This window comes from Talpa occidentalis, unplaced genomic scaffold, assembly GCF_014898055.3.
Source record: "Talpa occidentalis isolate TD23 unplaced genomic scaffold, MPIMG_talOcc4v2.1 talOcc4.16, whole genome shotgun sequence".
In the NCBI taxonomy this organism is placed as follows: Eukaryota; Metazoa; Chordata; class Mammalia; order Eulipotyphla; family Talpidae; genus Talpa; species Talpa occidentalis.
Window position 1 is genome coordinate 4089487 of NW_023601653.1, and position 15558 is coordinate 4105044.

The 15558-nt window shown below is 61.1% G+C and overlaps 1 protein-coding gene across 4 annotated transcripts in view; it reads left to right on the forward strand.

The window, feature by feature from the left end:
* MRTFA (myocardin related transcription factor A) overlaps window positions 1–15558 on the forward strand; it is a 140791-nt gene that overhangs the window by 122819 nt on the left and 2414 nt on the right. For all 4 annotated transcript variants that reach the window (XM_037513500.2, XM_054696021.1, XM_037513504.2 and 1 more), the window contains 11 exons: window positions 825–880; window positions 3080–3155; window positions 4016–4177; window positions 7681–7856; window positions 8302–8433; window positions 10424–10677; window positions 10893–11061; window positions 12012–13004; window positions 13424–13519; window positions 13822–13983; window positions 14225–14285. In XM_037513500.2, the coding sequence (XP_037369397.1) occupies window positions 825–880; window positions 3080–3155; window positions 4016–4177; window positions 7681–7856; window positions 8302–8433; window positions 10424–10677; window positions 10893–11061; window positions 12012–13004; window positions 13424–13519; window positions 13822–13983; window positions 14225–14285 (2337 nt within the window). The remainder of the gene's footprint in view (window positions 1–824; window positions 881–3079; window positions 3156–4015; window positions 4178–7680; window positions 7857–8301; window positions 8434–10423; window positions 10678–10892; window positions 11062–12011; window positions 13005–13423; window positions 13520–13821; window positions 13984–14224; window positions 14286–15558) is intronic.

The window sequence follows — 15558 nt, forward strand, 5'->3', positions numbered from 1 at the left end:
TTTCCCCCTTAGCCTCAGGGTGTCCCAACTTATCCTTTGTCCTCACAGCTGAGTTTTTAACAAGAAAACTCTCCTCCAGTGCTGCATTTGTGAGGACCCTGCCTTCATCTGCCCTCCTCAGCGTGTTTGCTGAGTGGAGCCCTGTGGTCTGAGTGGTGGTAGCCCCAGAATAGAGCCTCAACCTTGATGGCGACTGCGGCCAGCCCTTCTTGTCAGCTGCTGATCGTGTGCACCGGGGTCAGCCATACCATCACTGTGAAGTTCTTTTAGTCCTTTGAGATGAAATTCAGGTTAATTTTAGCCACTGCTATTAATAGCAGCTGAAGTGAAGAAGGAAATGGCACCCAAGTGGCTGCATGTCCTTTTGCTTTAACTGCCCCATTTACACAGTTTGGTCACTTGTGGTTCCTACAGAGGGCCAAGAGGTGAAGGGGGCCTGACCTGCAGGCCTGCCCTCCCTGTGCATGCGCCTCCTGGCAGGTGTCTTTGAGACCTACTGTGGGGAGGGCTGTGCGGCTGCCGTGGAGCAGCAGGGCCTGGCACTTTCTGAAGTTCGGGTGTAGTTCGGGTGGGCACAGGTGGTAGCGCCCGTGCCTAGGCCATGACAATTCTCCTAGCAAGAAAGTAACCGGAACAGTTTCAATGGGGGAGCTCAACCATAAAGATAAATGCTTGCTCAGGTGCCGTTTTTGTCTGCATTTCAGCGTCTGCTAGTAGCACTGCTAAAATTAACTTGAGTTTAAGGCACCTTCTCACTGTAAATTATAGTAGTAGGCGTGATCTTTCACTATAAAGTAATTCTTTTTTGATTCTTCTCCCAACAGCTTTGAAAAGTCCAGCTGCGTTTCATGAGCAGAGAAGGAGCTTGGAGCGGGCCAGGGTAAGGCGCCGTTCCTCCCCAGGGACGGCCACGGAGCGTTTTCAGGGCCTGTGTTCCTTTGAGTCCAGCGTCAGCCCTGGCTCAGAGGGCTCTGCTTTTCCTGCTTCATCCCTATCCCCATCCCCAGCCACCTCTCACCTTGATGGTAAGGAACACGATCAAAGAGACTTCCTCTTTTTAGTGCACTTAAGGGCATATACCGACCCCCTCTCTCCGCCTCGCTTTGGAGACCACTACTATTTCCCCATCATTAATTCCGCTTAACCTTTTGTAGATGTTGGGATATGAACACCAGCCAAGGGAATGCTTGCTGAGTAGTGTCCCTCCATGACTGCGCTGCCCACATCTGTCCAGGGGGGACAGTCTAAGGAACAGGGAACCTTTCTGGTCCCTGTGTGTGTCGGCCCCCCCCACGCCCCCACCCTGTGTCTGCTGAGGCTGTGGAAGCAGAAGCTGGCCCCTGTCTGAGCCCAGGTTCATGCTGCAGCACCTGGCTTGCTCCCCTGTCCCCGTCAGTTTCAGTTCCCTCCGGGGCCTTGGGGGGATATTCTGCTGCCCAGTGTGGGTGGAGATGGGGAAGTCGCCAGAACATGCTTCCCCCTCCCACCCTCTTCACTTTATGTAGCAGACAAGGGAAGAGAACCTCCCCAAACGGAGACTCACAGGCTGGAGCTCCTTAAGACCCACACTTTTTCAGAGACTGAATTATTTGCCTCTGAGACTTTTCTTACTGTTGTCTTTTTATTTTAAAATTTTCTCTAAGGAAAATCTTGATTAGTGCTCAGAATGAGTGGGAAGATGAGGTCATGGGTCCTGGGAGCCAAGGCAGTCATGAACTACCCTGTTTCAGTTGCTGGGTTAGAGAATACGGGGTTAGGGGGAAGGTGGCATTGCCTGTGCCCCCAAACCAGTCATAAGACTTGGCAGTGATTCCTAGACTGCTTCTTAAGTAGGCAAGGGGCAAATATTAACTAATTACAGCAACTGTTATTTAATAAGCACTTTTATATGTGAAGTTTTAGCAATTTCTTGTTTGTTATCATCAGTTCTTCCGAATGAGGGGTGATTTTCCTTATAGGTATCGCTGAGAGAGGTTAACTAGTAACTGGCAGGGCTGGCCTGTGGACTCCAGCTATTCTCTTAATCAGTGCTGGCTGCTGTCTAGAACTTCCCTTAGTCAGAAAATACTCCTCTTAGGGCCGTGAAGACCTGCAGTGTCCAGTGCCTTTTACCATCTTCTCAGCAGCCATGTAATACTTCTGCCCACTGTAGATGGGTGATCAGCCCCCTCCCCAGGGCATCTGGAACCATCTCCTGGAGAGCTCAGCACCACCCTAAGGCTGGCACTCTGCTGCTCATCTGGAGAACTGAGGCCGCAGACCCCCAGGGCGGGGGCCAAATCTTTACCTTTACTACATGGAGTGTGCTGTGCTATTTTTATTTGCAATTTTCTTCCATTCTATTCTGTTCTGTCCTGTGCTGGTGCTGCCCACTAATGATCTTGACCTAGGGTTTTGAAAAACAGTGGTACAGAAGTTAAGAGCATAGGCTTTGAAATCAGACACATCTGGGGTCACACATTTATTATAACATTGGCACGAGGCAGTGGGGTGGCTCTCTGGAATGGTTTAGTTTGCCTGGAGTCTCAGAAATGCAAAATTGAGGACACTGGGTTTTAAGGAACTGTAACAGCATGTTATAACTATAACAGCATGTCTCAAAATTAGTATTCCATTTGGCATTCTTCAGAATGAATGGAAAATGCTCATGAGATGATGCAATGCTAAAAATTTTGAAACGGGATATAAAATTACACTTCAGTATGATTATAACCCTGCAAAATTAAGCTTATCTTCTATGTGGAAGAATGATTAGAAACAAATAACTCAAAATTCTAACAGTGGATGATTAAAAATGTCTTACTCTTTTTCTAAGTCTCTAGATTTTCTTCAGTGAGCATGTAGTTTATTGTCGTAAAAGTAATCTATTAAAAAATAGTAGTTCAACCTCAGAGAGACAAATGGTCTTGACAGATGATTGGCGGCTTTGGTAGTGCAGTTGGACGTGACGCGGCCTCCTCTGGCCTCAGAACCCTGCAGTCTTGAGCTGAGACTGTGGGGGCCGCAGAGGTGACCAACACCTGTTCATGCCAGGTGTTGTGATCTGGATTGAGAGCCTGTTGTCGGTTTTTTTCTACAGACAGAAGATTATCTGAAACGGAAGATTCGTTCCCGGCCTGAAAGATCGGAGCTGGTCAGGATGCACATTCTAGAAGGTGTGTTAGATTGGAAATGATTTTTCATCTAGACCTGGGTTCTCCCTGCTCCACCACTGTGCCACCTGCAGTTCTCCTTCCCTCCTGATCACTCCCCTTTCAGCTGGCAGTGGGTAAACCAGAGCCCTCACCATAAAACAGCAGTGCTATGGCAGTTGCCACTGGCATTAGGGCACTCCCAAAGGCATAATCACCTTCTCTGGGCTACCAGGCCCTTTTCTTCTGTGGCCATTTGGTGCCCCTGGGTCTCATCATCCTTTCCTATGAATTTCTTTCCTCCAAAACTTAGTTTCCATCCATCCATCCATCCATCCATCCATCCATCCATCCATCCAGCGTTTACTGTGTCTTACCAGTAAGAGCACCCTAGACGTACTCTGCTTGGCTGCAGCACACCCTTATTTCCACATTCCAGTGGAGAAAAGGTCTGACTGCTAAAAGCAGTATGACTCTACCCATTTTTTTGTTTAGTTCTGAGCCCTCTTCAGCACTCGAAGAGAATTTTCCTTGTCTGAACCCTACATTTTGCAGATGGAGACACTGAAACCCAGAGCAGGGAGGTGAATTGCCCCGGTCACATAGTAGGCTTGAGGGGAGGTGGAGATGGCTCTGTTGTCTGGTGCTCTTCTCAGCTCTGTAGCTCCACCTCAGAGTCCCCTGAGCTGGCCTCTGCCTGGTGACCATTGTGCGTGACCACATACTATCCCCACAGTGGCGACCCCTTCTGTGAAACATCAAGCCCAGCCACCTTTATTGCCTGGGGTACTTGGCTTTCTTATGCTCTCTGGAGTTCCCGAGGTAGAACCAGGTCCACTCCTTCATCCTCCTGTCTCCCCACCCCCCATTCTCTCCATGGGCAGAGACCTCGGCTGAGCCTTCCCTCCAGGCCAAGCAGCTGAAGTTGAAGAGAGCCAGATTGGCTGATGACCTCAACGAGAAGATTGCACAGAGGCCTGGCCCCATGGAGCTGGTGGAGAAGAACATTCTGCCTGTGGAGTCCAGCTTGAAAGAGGCCATCATAGGTGAGAGGCCCTGTCCACCTGTTTGCAGCCTAGCCGCAGAGGCAAGGGGCTCTGGGCGTCTTGCTCTTTGACTCCCTGCTTAGCCTGGGGGAACCGAGGGGCAGCGTTCAAGAGCCTGATAAATAGATTGTGTTACCTTGGGACAGGACTGGTGACCTTAAGGGTCAGTGTTGTGTCAAAATAACTAACAGGCCTCTGACTTATCTGTAAATCCAGGGACTAGTACACTTAGAGGGCAGACAGGTGTTGGCATCAGTGTGTAGGAACACGCAGAGAGGCAGGTATTAGAAATCTGTGCCTTACTGTTTTTTTTTTAGTGAATCTCTTCTGGGAATTGACCCTTGCCACAGATATTTCACTCAACAAATTTTGATCCAGGCAGTGTGCTAGATGCTAGGACCACATCCCCACAAGGCAGGCCTTGCCCCTTGGGCAGATACAGGCAGGTCAGTAGGCCAGAGGCGGACAGAGGCTGGAGCTGTACTAGAGGCATGGGGGGTGGGTGCCATATCAGAGAGGGCAACAGCCAAGAATGGAGGCTGCAAGAGGAGTGGAAACTGAAGTGTCGGCAAGGGAAGAACGTGTGCTTCGGGCAGAGCCAGTGTGCCCTGGGAGGGACCGGCTGCAGGTGGACTTGGAAAAGCAGGGTCAAAACTTGAGGTGGGGCCTCAGGCCAGGAGTGCAGGGCCTCATGTGTCAGGGTTAGGACGTGATTCCCTTAGACCCTTGTCACCACCATTGGTAAAGACGTGTCTCCTTCAGTTCAGTGGGCCCAGGACCTGCTCCTGGACAAGGCCATTCGGCGTCCCCCCACCCGTACCTTTAGCGAAGGGAGGCTCAGTGTCCCACTGTAGGAGGAGTTCGCTCTTTAGGCAGGGTGCAGGTCAGGAACACAGGAGCAGCCCCAGCCGCACTCTCAAGGGCTCTGGTAGACCCCTGCCCCGCCCCACCCCGCCCCGCCCCAATCCTGTTCTTTCATCGCTTTGCCCTGTGTTCATCCCGCCTCATCTGCATGGTCTCCTGCCCAGATCTTCACCAGATTCTGCAGCAGCTCCTAGTTCCAGCCTAGTGTTTGGGCCGAGGTCAGTTCTCAGGCCAGCCAAAGACTGACATGGTGGCTGAGAGTTGGCAGCTGCCAGACCCTGGTGACGTTACGGAGATGAACAAGATATAGCACTGCCCTCCAAGAAGTCGGTCTGTTGTGAGAAGACTACGTATAAATAAGTGGTTTCCCAGTCTGGCTCCGGGCAGGTGCTGGCGCCGTGCAGTAGAAGGGACATCGCTTGCGGGGCTCTTCGCCAGCTCACTCGGGGTATAGAGGGTCCAGCACAGTCCTCGGCACCTGACACTCACGGGTGGGTTGCTGGCCAGTCTGGCAGTGCTGTCCTTACAGATGCATTGACAGCAGCCATGGTAGCTACAGTGCTGGGTTCCCCTCCAGGCTCCCCAGGGCCTGGGGCGGGGCTGGGCAGCTGCCACAGAGGGTGTCGTGTGTTGGGAGCAGCCTGGAGCTTGATTCAGTTTGCCAAGTGGAGAAAGTGCAGAAGGATGTTCCAGGCTGAGGGGACAGTGTGGGGGTGGCCTGGAGGCCGGCAGCGCCTGGCTCGTGGGAGAACCGGAGGCCTGGGAGGTAGTTCAGCCTGGCAGTGAGGTCATCGTTTGGTGACTTGAGAGAAAGGAGTATTTGCCAGCAAAAGCCAGGTCATGTGCGGGTAAGGAAGTGGCGGCAGCAAGTGTAACCATTTGTTCAAAAGGTCAGTGGGGGAGAAAAGATGTGGCTGAGGAAGGGTTTTTTAGGCTGGGAGAAGAGGAGCAGGCTCATGAGCTGGGATGAAGGAGTTTGGGAGTGAGGGGGGCCAGAGGAGGTAGCGGCAGTGGGACCAGGGCTGAGGTGGAGGCTTGTCTCAGGAGGTGGCGGCCAAACTGGTGTGGACTGGAAGAGGGAGCCAAGACTGTCCGTAGGCCTGCTGCGCATGGGAGCTTTGCAGGTGCCGTGCTCTCCTGCCGTGTCCCCCAGCACCCCCGACATAGCCACCCCCCCCCCCCAGCACCCTTTTTCCATGCCACCCCGGTTGAGCTGTAGGTTCATGTCAACCCCTCCCTCTAGGAAGTCTTCCCTGAGCCTCTCCTCAGCATCCCCTTTGAGTCCATGTCTCTGACAGCTACCGAGCTCCACGGTGGGTGACTCGCCCATAAACTTCTGGAGGGCAGGGCCTCCGCGTGCTGTCCCCAGCCCCCGTCTGGCCACTCCAGACACACCGCTCCTGGGGCTTCCTCGGGCTGCGCTGACAGGGGTGGAATTGCAGCCCTTCCATCCTGGGTCCTGCGTCCGGGCCTGGGCCGGGCCCACAGCAGGTCCCCTGGCTGGGCAGAAGGGGTTGAGGAATCTGGGTGTGTGACCGCCATGTGCCTTCCTGGGACAGGCCAGGGGAGCACTAGAGGCAGCCCTGCTGGGGGCGGCCGCCATGGGGATGCCTGCTCCACCACCACCTCCGGCCGGCGGACAAGCAGGCTCAGGTGTGTCCTTCCCAGGGAGGAGAGAGCTGAAGGTCACAGAATCTGCTGGGAGAGTTACTGACCTGTTCCTGTTCCTTCTCTGTGGTGTCACCACCACAGCAGGTTTCCCGAGCGTGGCCGGCTGCTCACCTCTGTCCACGGCCCCAGTTCCTCTGTGTGGAGGACAGACCAGCACAGAACCTCCTCCCCTGGCATGCTGAGGGGGTGCTTATGACAGGAGTCTTTGGAAATATCCTACTCGTCCTATTCCCTTCCCTCTGGGTCCTGGGAGTTCCACGCGGGGACGTTCCACGAGTTCCACGCCGTTCCTCCCGCCTCGCCTCAGCCCTACCCCCAGTGCTAGAGGAGCGCCAGCACCCAGCCTGCCCCGGCCGTGAGCAGCAGGTGGCCAGTGACAGTAGGGGAGCTGTTTGTTGGTGGCCGCTGCCGCCAGGCCTTGAGTCTCTGGAGTCACTGGCTGCTAACAGGAGGTCCCCGGATGTCCGGCAGTGCTGTCACTTGTGCCAGCAGGTGTCCCTTTCCCAGGTGCTTGCTGGCCTGTGGGGCGTTCTGACAGGCCCAGGAAGTCTGCGCTCTCAAGGCCCCCCTCTCAGGGCCCACAGAGGAGTTCAGTGCAGCCACAGGACGGACAGACGAGGCAGGGAGACAGCATTTGGAGGCAGGGAGGGCGGAACTTGACTTTGAAGACAGGACAAAGCCTGGATTTAAAAGCTTGAGGTTAAAGATCAGTCCTTTTCTCACCCAAGGCGCTCCCCAGGGAGCATGTTGATGGCCTCCCAAGACTGGCCTTTGCTTTGGGTTATGCTCATGAACTTCCGTAGACTTCCTTTGGGCCCAGGAAGCGGGTTGGCTACTGGTCTCCCTTGCTGGGACTTGGGGGGGCCCAAGGGCAGACACTTTGCCGGGACAGCCTCGGCTGGTGAGCGTGGCCTCCCTTCTTACTCGCTGGGGTAGGAGTAGAGGCCGACACTGACTTTGACTTTCAGTGGGCCAGGTGAATTACCCCAAAGTGGCGGACAGCTCTTCCTTCGATGAGGACAGCAGCGATGCCTTATCCCCTGAGCAGCCCGCCAGCCATGAGTCCCCGGGCTCAGTGCCGTCGCCGCTGGAAGCCCGGGTCAGTGAGCCGCTGCCCAGTGCCGCCTCTGGATCCCCCAGTCAGGTGAGCTCACCCACTCCCTGTGCCCCACCAGGCCCCAGACTTTGCCAGTATGACCACAATGAGGTCTCTTGCTTGTGCTAGGTGGGACAGAAAGCCAGGGGGTATGGCCCCCGTAGGCCAGGAACTGGCTGCGTGAGTCCCAGGGTGGGGAGGGTGACATGGGCCATTTCTGCCAGCCTGAGCGCCGTAGTCCCGGGGGAGGCTGCGGTGGGGCTGCCTTTCATTCCCAGCGCCTGCTTCGCCAAAGCGTGTGCACTCCAGTGACCTTTCACTGCCTCTGCCTCCTCCCGGTCCCCCCGCTCTCTGCCCACCACTCATCTCCACGGTGGTGGTGTCCAGCAGGTGGCTGCCGTCGCTTCCGACAGGCAGGGCAGCGCTAGGGTGTGCTTGTGCCTCTGGAGGCCCAGAAAAGGAGGGCGTCCTCATGCCCCTCTTCTTTTTTCAGGTTGTTTCTCAACTCCCAGTGGGCCCGGATTCTGGAGAAACGCTTTTCCTGACAGAGCAGCCTCCCCTGCCTCCCAGCCTCCCCAATGGAACCACCGTCCCTGCCGCCAGGCCCTCCCCAACACTCATTAAGGTGCAGTTTGCTGATGGTTGTGCCCTGCCCTCTCCTCCCAGCGGGGGGTGGGGAGGGGTGACTCTCTCCCCCTGGACCAGCAGAGCTCATTGAGGCCACATGGGATTCTTCCTGTTTTCTCTGGGGCTCCTGACTGTCCCCCAGCAGCGTGCCCGCCTCTGCACAGGGCTTTCCACTTGCTCGCTCCTGCCTCCCTCCGTCCACTGTCCGGAGCAGCCGCTGGGCAGACGTTGCTGCTCCACAAGTGACACACTCAAGTGTGCTGACCAGCACCGTCACAGAGCTGGCGGTGTCGGGCATTTGTCCTCAAGATCTGAAATAACGAAGGGGCAGCATTACCTGTCAGCCCCACAGGACAGCCACAGAACCTCTGGGGGGGTCACTACTGGTCACCCCACAGACCAAGAGCGGCACGCCGACTCCTCCTGGCAGGTCCCCTTCCGCCCGCCCCACTCGCTTCCCTTGTCTCGTGGCTTCTCTAGCCCACTGACCCTGGGCACCGTGTCCCCGGTTAGTGCCTCTCCCCTTCTGCCACTCACAGCCTGGACGCAGCTGCGCCCCTTGCGGGAAGTCCCTTTGGCTGCCCCAGTCCCAGGGGAAGGAGTGGCTCCTCCAGGTCCGTGTGCTGTTCCCGTGATCCCTCATCAGCCTCACCACTCTCGCCTGTGTGGTCTGCTCCTGACTGACCACAGATGTCAAGGTTTCCCCCCAAAATTCCTCTCTCAGACCCATTCTCGTCACACAAGGGGTGCCTTCCTTTGACCGCATACTTTTGACAGAATATATGTATTGTCTGTGCTTCCTCTTTCCCAGTAACGCCTGAGCCCCTGTGGCTCCCCAGCCCTGTCAGGGAACTAGAATGTCTACTCAGGGTTCCCATTGTCAAACCCAGCCCCCCATCTGTCTCTGACCCCTTGGTGAACTCCTCTGTCTGCTCTTCTGCTTTCCATTGCCTTTGCCACAGCTCTCCCCCACTCCGTCCTCCCTTTCGGTAGGGTGCTCCCAGGCCCCGTCTCCATCCACATGGGTATCTGCCAGCTCTGGGCATTCGCCTGTTGCCATACTTACCAGCAGGGCCAGACCCTCTGCTTGACTTCCTGAGTGTTCCGCGAAGGGGCTACTGTCTCCACAGTTGCCAAAGTTCAAAACCAGAAACCTTTGACTTGCTCACCTGCCACCTGCTTCATTGGGTCCCCTCTCCCCAGATCTCTGCTCTGGTTTCCCACTGCTGCCTGGTGGAGTCCCCAGCTTAGGTCCACCTCAAGTCTCCCCTCGCTCCTTGTTCTAGGTGCTCTTGGCCCTGCCCTGCACTCCCCTGCCAGCTCTGGCCCTCGTGCACTGCCACTGTTCCCTGACCCCAGGCCAGGCCTCCCCGGCTTGACCTGCTGGCCTTTCTTTGCCTGCTGGGACCTCGTTGACCGTAAAATCCAGTGGCAGACCCCCCGCGTGCAGAGCGCACTGAACCAACAGGGGCTATCGGAGTCCTGGGCGCGCACCCTGGCTCTCCCCCCTACCCCCCCCACCCCCCCACCCCCCGCAATCAAGGTCACTTTATGACCTTGGGTGAGTGACTTCTCTGAAAAGGCGTCTTTTCCTGGTTCCTCAGCTTCAGGTAGACACGCTTGTTCCAGCCTGACAGGGTTCCCCCAGGCCTGCGTGACGTGGTCGTGGACGGCACGGGCACCATAAACCGGCCTTTACCTCCACGGCAAACTCACTCTTTGCTCAAGGTCACAGTGACCTCTGCACACGGGTTGATTTTCACTAGCAGAAGCTTTCTTAAGAGAGGCGGTGCCCAGCCCATCAGCCCCGGCCCCCTCCCGGGCACGCTTGAGGGTCCTGAGGAGGCCTTTGCCTTTGAGGAGGAGAGTGGAGGAGGGCAGGTGGCGGCGGGCGCCTTCTCAGCCACTGCTCGGCTGGCAGCAGCAGGCTGCCCCTTCCCGGAAGCCTGGCTGCCCCCTGACTGCACCTTTGCCTCCTGTGCCCTCAGCAAAGCCAACCCAAGCCAGCCAGCGAGAAGTCGCAGCGCAGCAAGAAAGCCAAGGAGCTGAAGCCAAAGGTGAAGAAGCTCAAGTACCACCAGTACATCCCCCCGGACCAAAAGCAGGACAAGGGGGCGCCCCCCATGGACTCCTCCTATGCCAAGATCCTGCAGCAGCAGCAGCTCTTCCTCCAGCTGCAGATCCTCAACCAGCAGCAGCAGCAGCACTACAACTACCAGACCATCCTGCCTGCCCCCCCAAAGTAGGCACCCCCATAGCGCCCCCGGCCCCGTGCACTGTGGGCAGCCCCAGACAGGTGGGGGCTGGGCCTGGTGGGTTGGGGGGGAGCCGTCCTTTGGTCTGGACTCTTGCGAGCATGGTCTCCAAGCGGGGCCTGCGGTAACCCTCCTGCCCGCCCGTCCTGCCCCTGCCCTGCAGAGGGAGGGCAGCGGCTGAAAGCACTTTCTACCTCCTCAGGCCGGCAGGCGAGGCTCTGGGAAGCAGTGGGGCGCCCCCAGTACGCAGCGTCTCCACCTCCTGCAGCAGCAGCTCAGGCGCCCCTGGGCCCGGTGGGCTGACGCGTCAGAACAGCTCCTCACAGGCTGGCAAGCCAGGAACCCTGCCTGCCAACCTGGACGACATGAAGGTAGGCGGCGCCCCCTCCCCACCGCCAGCCTGGCCTCCCCTGTGGCTGTCAGGGCCCTGGTGTCAGGCAGAGAAGACAGCTGGCCCAGGCCCAGGCCCAGGGAGGCAGGCGGAGCTCCTGACCGCGATCTCCGCCGGAGGCCGCCAGCCTGCCAGCCCTGCCCCTCTGCGTCGCGTCCTGGTCATGACTGTCAGCCGCACGCGTGGGGTCTGTCCAGGGCTGGGCTCAGCCCACGTCCACCTCCGTCTCTGGTGCAGTGGGAGCCTCGGGGCAGGGCCGTCCTCGCAGGGAAGATCCAGCGGTTGATGGGGCCAGAGGCTTGTCTGGGGTCACAGTCTGGCCAGCGGTAGAGCAATGAATCAAACTCTGGGGTCTCCACTCCGGCACCCCCGGCCTGTCAGCTTGGCCCCAGAGAAGGAATCAGCCACATCACACGGCCCGTGCTGGAAGGAGCGCGCCCACTCGCGTCACAGGCCCCGCTCTGGCCGTCATCTGTCCCCGTCAGATGAAATGGGGCATGTGCCCACCCCCCCCCCCCGAATGCGCGTCCTCTCACCCAGAGGGGCCCTCCTGGTCGCCACCTGACCCCGGTAGGACGTGGGGGCAGTGGGTCCCTCAGCCCTGGGCTTGACTCCGAGCTCTAGCTGTGCTCTGGGGGTGTGGTTGACCTTTGGAAACCCAGTCCCTTCACATAAGCACCACTGGGCAGCGCGCGTCATGCCCAGATTGGGGAGTGGGGCATTGAGCCAGGCCCTGGTGTGGCGAGGCCAGGCACCTGGCTCACCCTCCCCTGTGGTTGGGGGCAGGGGATGGATCTGCAGTGGCCGGTGGGGCTTGGAGACACAGGCCTACCCAACAGACGGCTCATCTCCCAGTGTCCCCCGCGCCCTCTTGCCTGGGCCCGGTTGCTGTGTGCCCTGCTGCCCGACTCTCCATCCACCCCCTTGCAGGTGGCAGAGCTGAAGCAGGAGCTGAAGCTGCGGTCGCTGCCTGTCTCGGGCACCAAGACAGAGCTGATTGAGCGCCTGCGCGCCTACCAAGACCAAGTCAGCCCCGCCCTGGGGGCTCCCAAGGCCCCTGCCGCCACGTCCATCCTGCCCAAGGCCGGCGAGGTGGTGGTCGCCTTCCCGGCAGCGAGGCTGAGCACGGGGCCTGCTCTGGTGGCAGCAGGCCTGGCGCCGGCCGAGGTGGTGGTGGCCACAGTGACCAGCAACGGAGTGGTGAAGTTCGGCAGCACGGGCTCCACGCCCCCCGTGTCCCCCACCCCCTCGGAGCGCTCGCTGCTCAGCACGGGCGATGAGAACTCCACTCCCGGGGACGCCTTTGGTGAGATGGTGACATCACCTCTGACGCAGCTCACCCTGCAGACCTCGCCCCTGCAGATCCTCGTGAAGGAGGAGGGCCCCCGGGCGGGGTCCTGCTGTCTGAGCCCTGGGGTGCGGGCAGAGCTGGAGGGGCGCGATAAGGACCAGATGCTGCAGGAGAAGGACAAGCAGATCGAGGAGCTGACCCGCATGCTCCGGCAGAAGCAGCAGCAGGTCGAGTGGCTCAGGCTGCAGCTGGAGCAGGGGAAGCAGGCCCAGCAGCCCGCCCCGGCCGCTCTGGGCGCCCCGGTGAAGCAGGAGAACAGCTTCCCCAGCTGTCCACTGAGCCAGCAGCCCCCGGGCCCCGCTCAGCCCTTCAGCCCCAGCCTGGCCGCCCACCACCACGTAGACGCCTGTGCCCTGGTGCCCTCGCCTGTGGTGGTGAAGCAAGAAGCCGGGCTGCCTGAGCCCGAGCTGGCCTCCACCCCCCAGCTGCTTCTGGGCCCGCCCGGCCCCGGCCGCATCAAGGGGGTCACACCTCCCACCCTCATCACCGACTCCACAGGGACCCACCTTGTCCTCACCGTGACCAATAAGAATGCAGACAGCTCTGGCCTGCCCGGCGGGAGCCCCCAGCAGGTGTCTGGGTGTGGGAGGGGCGGGGGCGGCAGGGGAGGGTGAAGATACGTAAGGGCAGCCCCACTTGCCCAGCACCCCCTGAGCAGGTTGTATTTGCCTCCAGTCTTCCCACCAAGCCGCAAAAATGAAGGCTCTTACTCCCCTTTCACCAAGGGGGGTGCTAAGACATGGGGAGGCTGAGGGACCCACCCGTGAACCCCCAGCCTTGGCCGGGCGGGGGCGGGCATCGGGACTGTCCACCTCTCTGGCATCACGTCAGAAAGTTTCAGCACCTGGCAGGGGGCTCCTGAGCATCGTCCACTTGGGCGCGCCCACATCTGCTCCCTGGGGGCTGGCCCCTGGCGAGGTGGGGGCTGCCCGCCCTGGGGCGGGGTGGCTGTGCCGAGCCTGGTGCCAGCTCCTCTCCTTTCTCCCCCCAGAGAGGCCAGCTGTCCCCCACCAACGGGTCATCGGCGGCCAGCTCCCTGGTGCTGCCACCCTCCCAGCCCCGCCTCGCCACGCAGCCCGGCCAGGAGGTGAGACGGCTTCGGGCTCAGGAGGGCAGAGGGGGCGGTGACAGGAGCCGGGGAGGGGGAGGAGGCACCCCGCAGCCCCTCGTCGTCTCTGTGGCTCCTGCCTACCCCCCCCCCCGTGGTCACCCTGTGTCTCCCTGCCCGCTGCAGGGTCAGACACCCCCCGCATCTCAGCTCCTCCAGTGTCCTCCATGCCTGCCCGGGGGGCTGGGCAAGCTGGCCCGGGGTGGAGGGCGGCGCCTCCTGCCTTGCCCTCCGGGGTGTGCGGCCCCGGCCTGCCCCTCATCCCGCTTCTCTCCTTCCAGCCTGGGTCCCCGCCGGGGTCTCCAGCCCCTGGACCGCCGGCCCAGAGGGACCTGGAGCCCCCGCCGCAGCCGCTCTTTGGGAGCCCCACGTCTCTGCTGAAGAAGGAGCCGCCGGGCTACGAGGAGGCCGTGAGCCAGCAGCCGCGGCCGCAGGTGAAGAAGGTAGACTGGGGCCTGGTCGGGCGGTGGCACCTCGGTGGCTGGCGGCCCGCGGCCCCGAACCCAGCCGGAGGACGGGGGTCCGGATGGGCCTTCGGGGCGGGGACGCGGGAGCCAGGCCTCGTGGGGTCAGGGAGGCCTTGGGGTGCAGTGGCAGCGCCGCCAGTGCAGGGACAGGAGGAGCCTGTGCCCGAGCCGGGGCGGCCCCCGTCCGGCTGTTCAGGGGTTTGTTTTCTGTCGGCAGGAAAACGGCTCCTCCATCCAGCAGATGGACGACCTGTTCGACATCCTCATTCAGAGCGGAGGTAAATCCCGGCCTCCCGGCCCAGGCCGTCTGCGGTCCCGGGGGTCCGCCTGCCGCGCCGTCTCTAGTCCCCGCGCGCTCGTGCCGGCGGGCTCGTGCCTGCGAGCGGCAGCAGCGGCGACGCGGCGCCTCCGAGGCGCCACGAGGGCAGCTCCATGAGGGTGCAGCGGCGATGTTGGGTTTGCGGGTGCCAGCCCTGCAGCCCGGGCCACTGCGGTGCGCGGTCGCGTCATCCTGGGTTCGGGGGGCACGTTGGGGGGTGGGGGCGGGGAATACTGGGGCTGGTCAGGGTCCAGCTCCTCCAGCAGGTGCAGCTTGGGCTGCGGGCGCCCCTGAGGAGCGCGGGTGGAGCTGGGGCGCGGAGGGGGAGCAGCGAGTGCAGGAGCTGGGGAAGCCGAGGACTGTCCCCATTCCCAGGCAGCCGGGCCACGCGGGGGCGCCCTGGAGCCGCGCTGGCTCCACTGCCCGGGCCGGCGCTCCGACCGCCTGGTGGGCCCGAGACAGGCCGGGCGCGGCCTCAGATGGGCATCCAGGGCCGGGATGCCGGCTGAGCAGTGGGCCGCGAGCGGGGCTCTCGGGAGGGTGGCGTCCCGGGGGCCCGGGCTGCTGAGGGGAGGCCGGCGGACGAGGCCCCGGTCCTGGGTGCGAGTTGTGGGGGCGCTGGCGACCTCAGCTGGGCGCTGCCGCGGGGCCCGGGCAAGGCCTGCCGGGGCGGGGCGTCGCGGGCTGGGTGGTGGCTGCAGCGCGCTCGTGGCAGAGGCCCGAGGACGAGGACGGGGCACGCAGGGCCGGGGCTTCCCGGTGTCCAGCGGGAACTCGCCGGGCGAGCCGCGGCAGGCTGAGAAGCGCAGGGAGCGCTGCGGGGCGGCGCCGCCGTGGAGAGCCCCGCGGGGGGGGGGGGGGGGGGGCGGCCCCGCGGGTGGGCCGCACCCAGAGGGCGGGGAGCCGGCCTGGTCTCGTCAGTGGATTTTCGGGCAGCGCGGGCGGGTTGATGGGGGAAGGGGCGCTGCGGACACAGGCGGCGGCGCTGCCTGTCGTGTCCCCGGGGGGCTTGCTCGTCACCCCGTGCCCGCCAGCCCCGCTCGGCGCCAGACCCCTCGCGTAGTGAGTCACGGCTTTGGGGTTCCCCTGGGTGCCCCCCAGCTTCATCTGTGCTGTGGCGCGAGGCAGGCAGGCGTCCGTCCTTGCGACTGGCCCCTTCGCGCTCACCCGCTCGCCCGCCCGCCCGCCGCAGTCGGGGCTCGCCGGCTTGGGCGGTTGCGAGCGATGCCGGC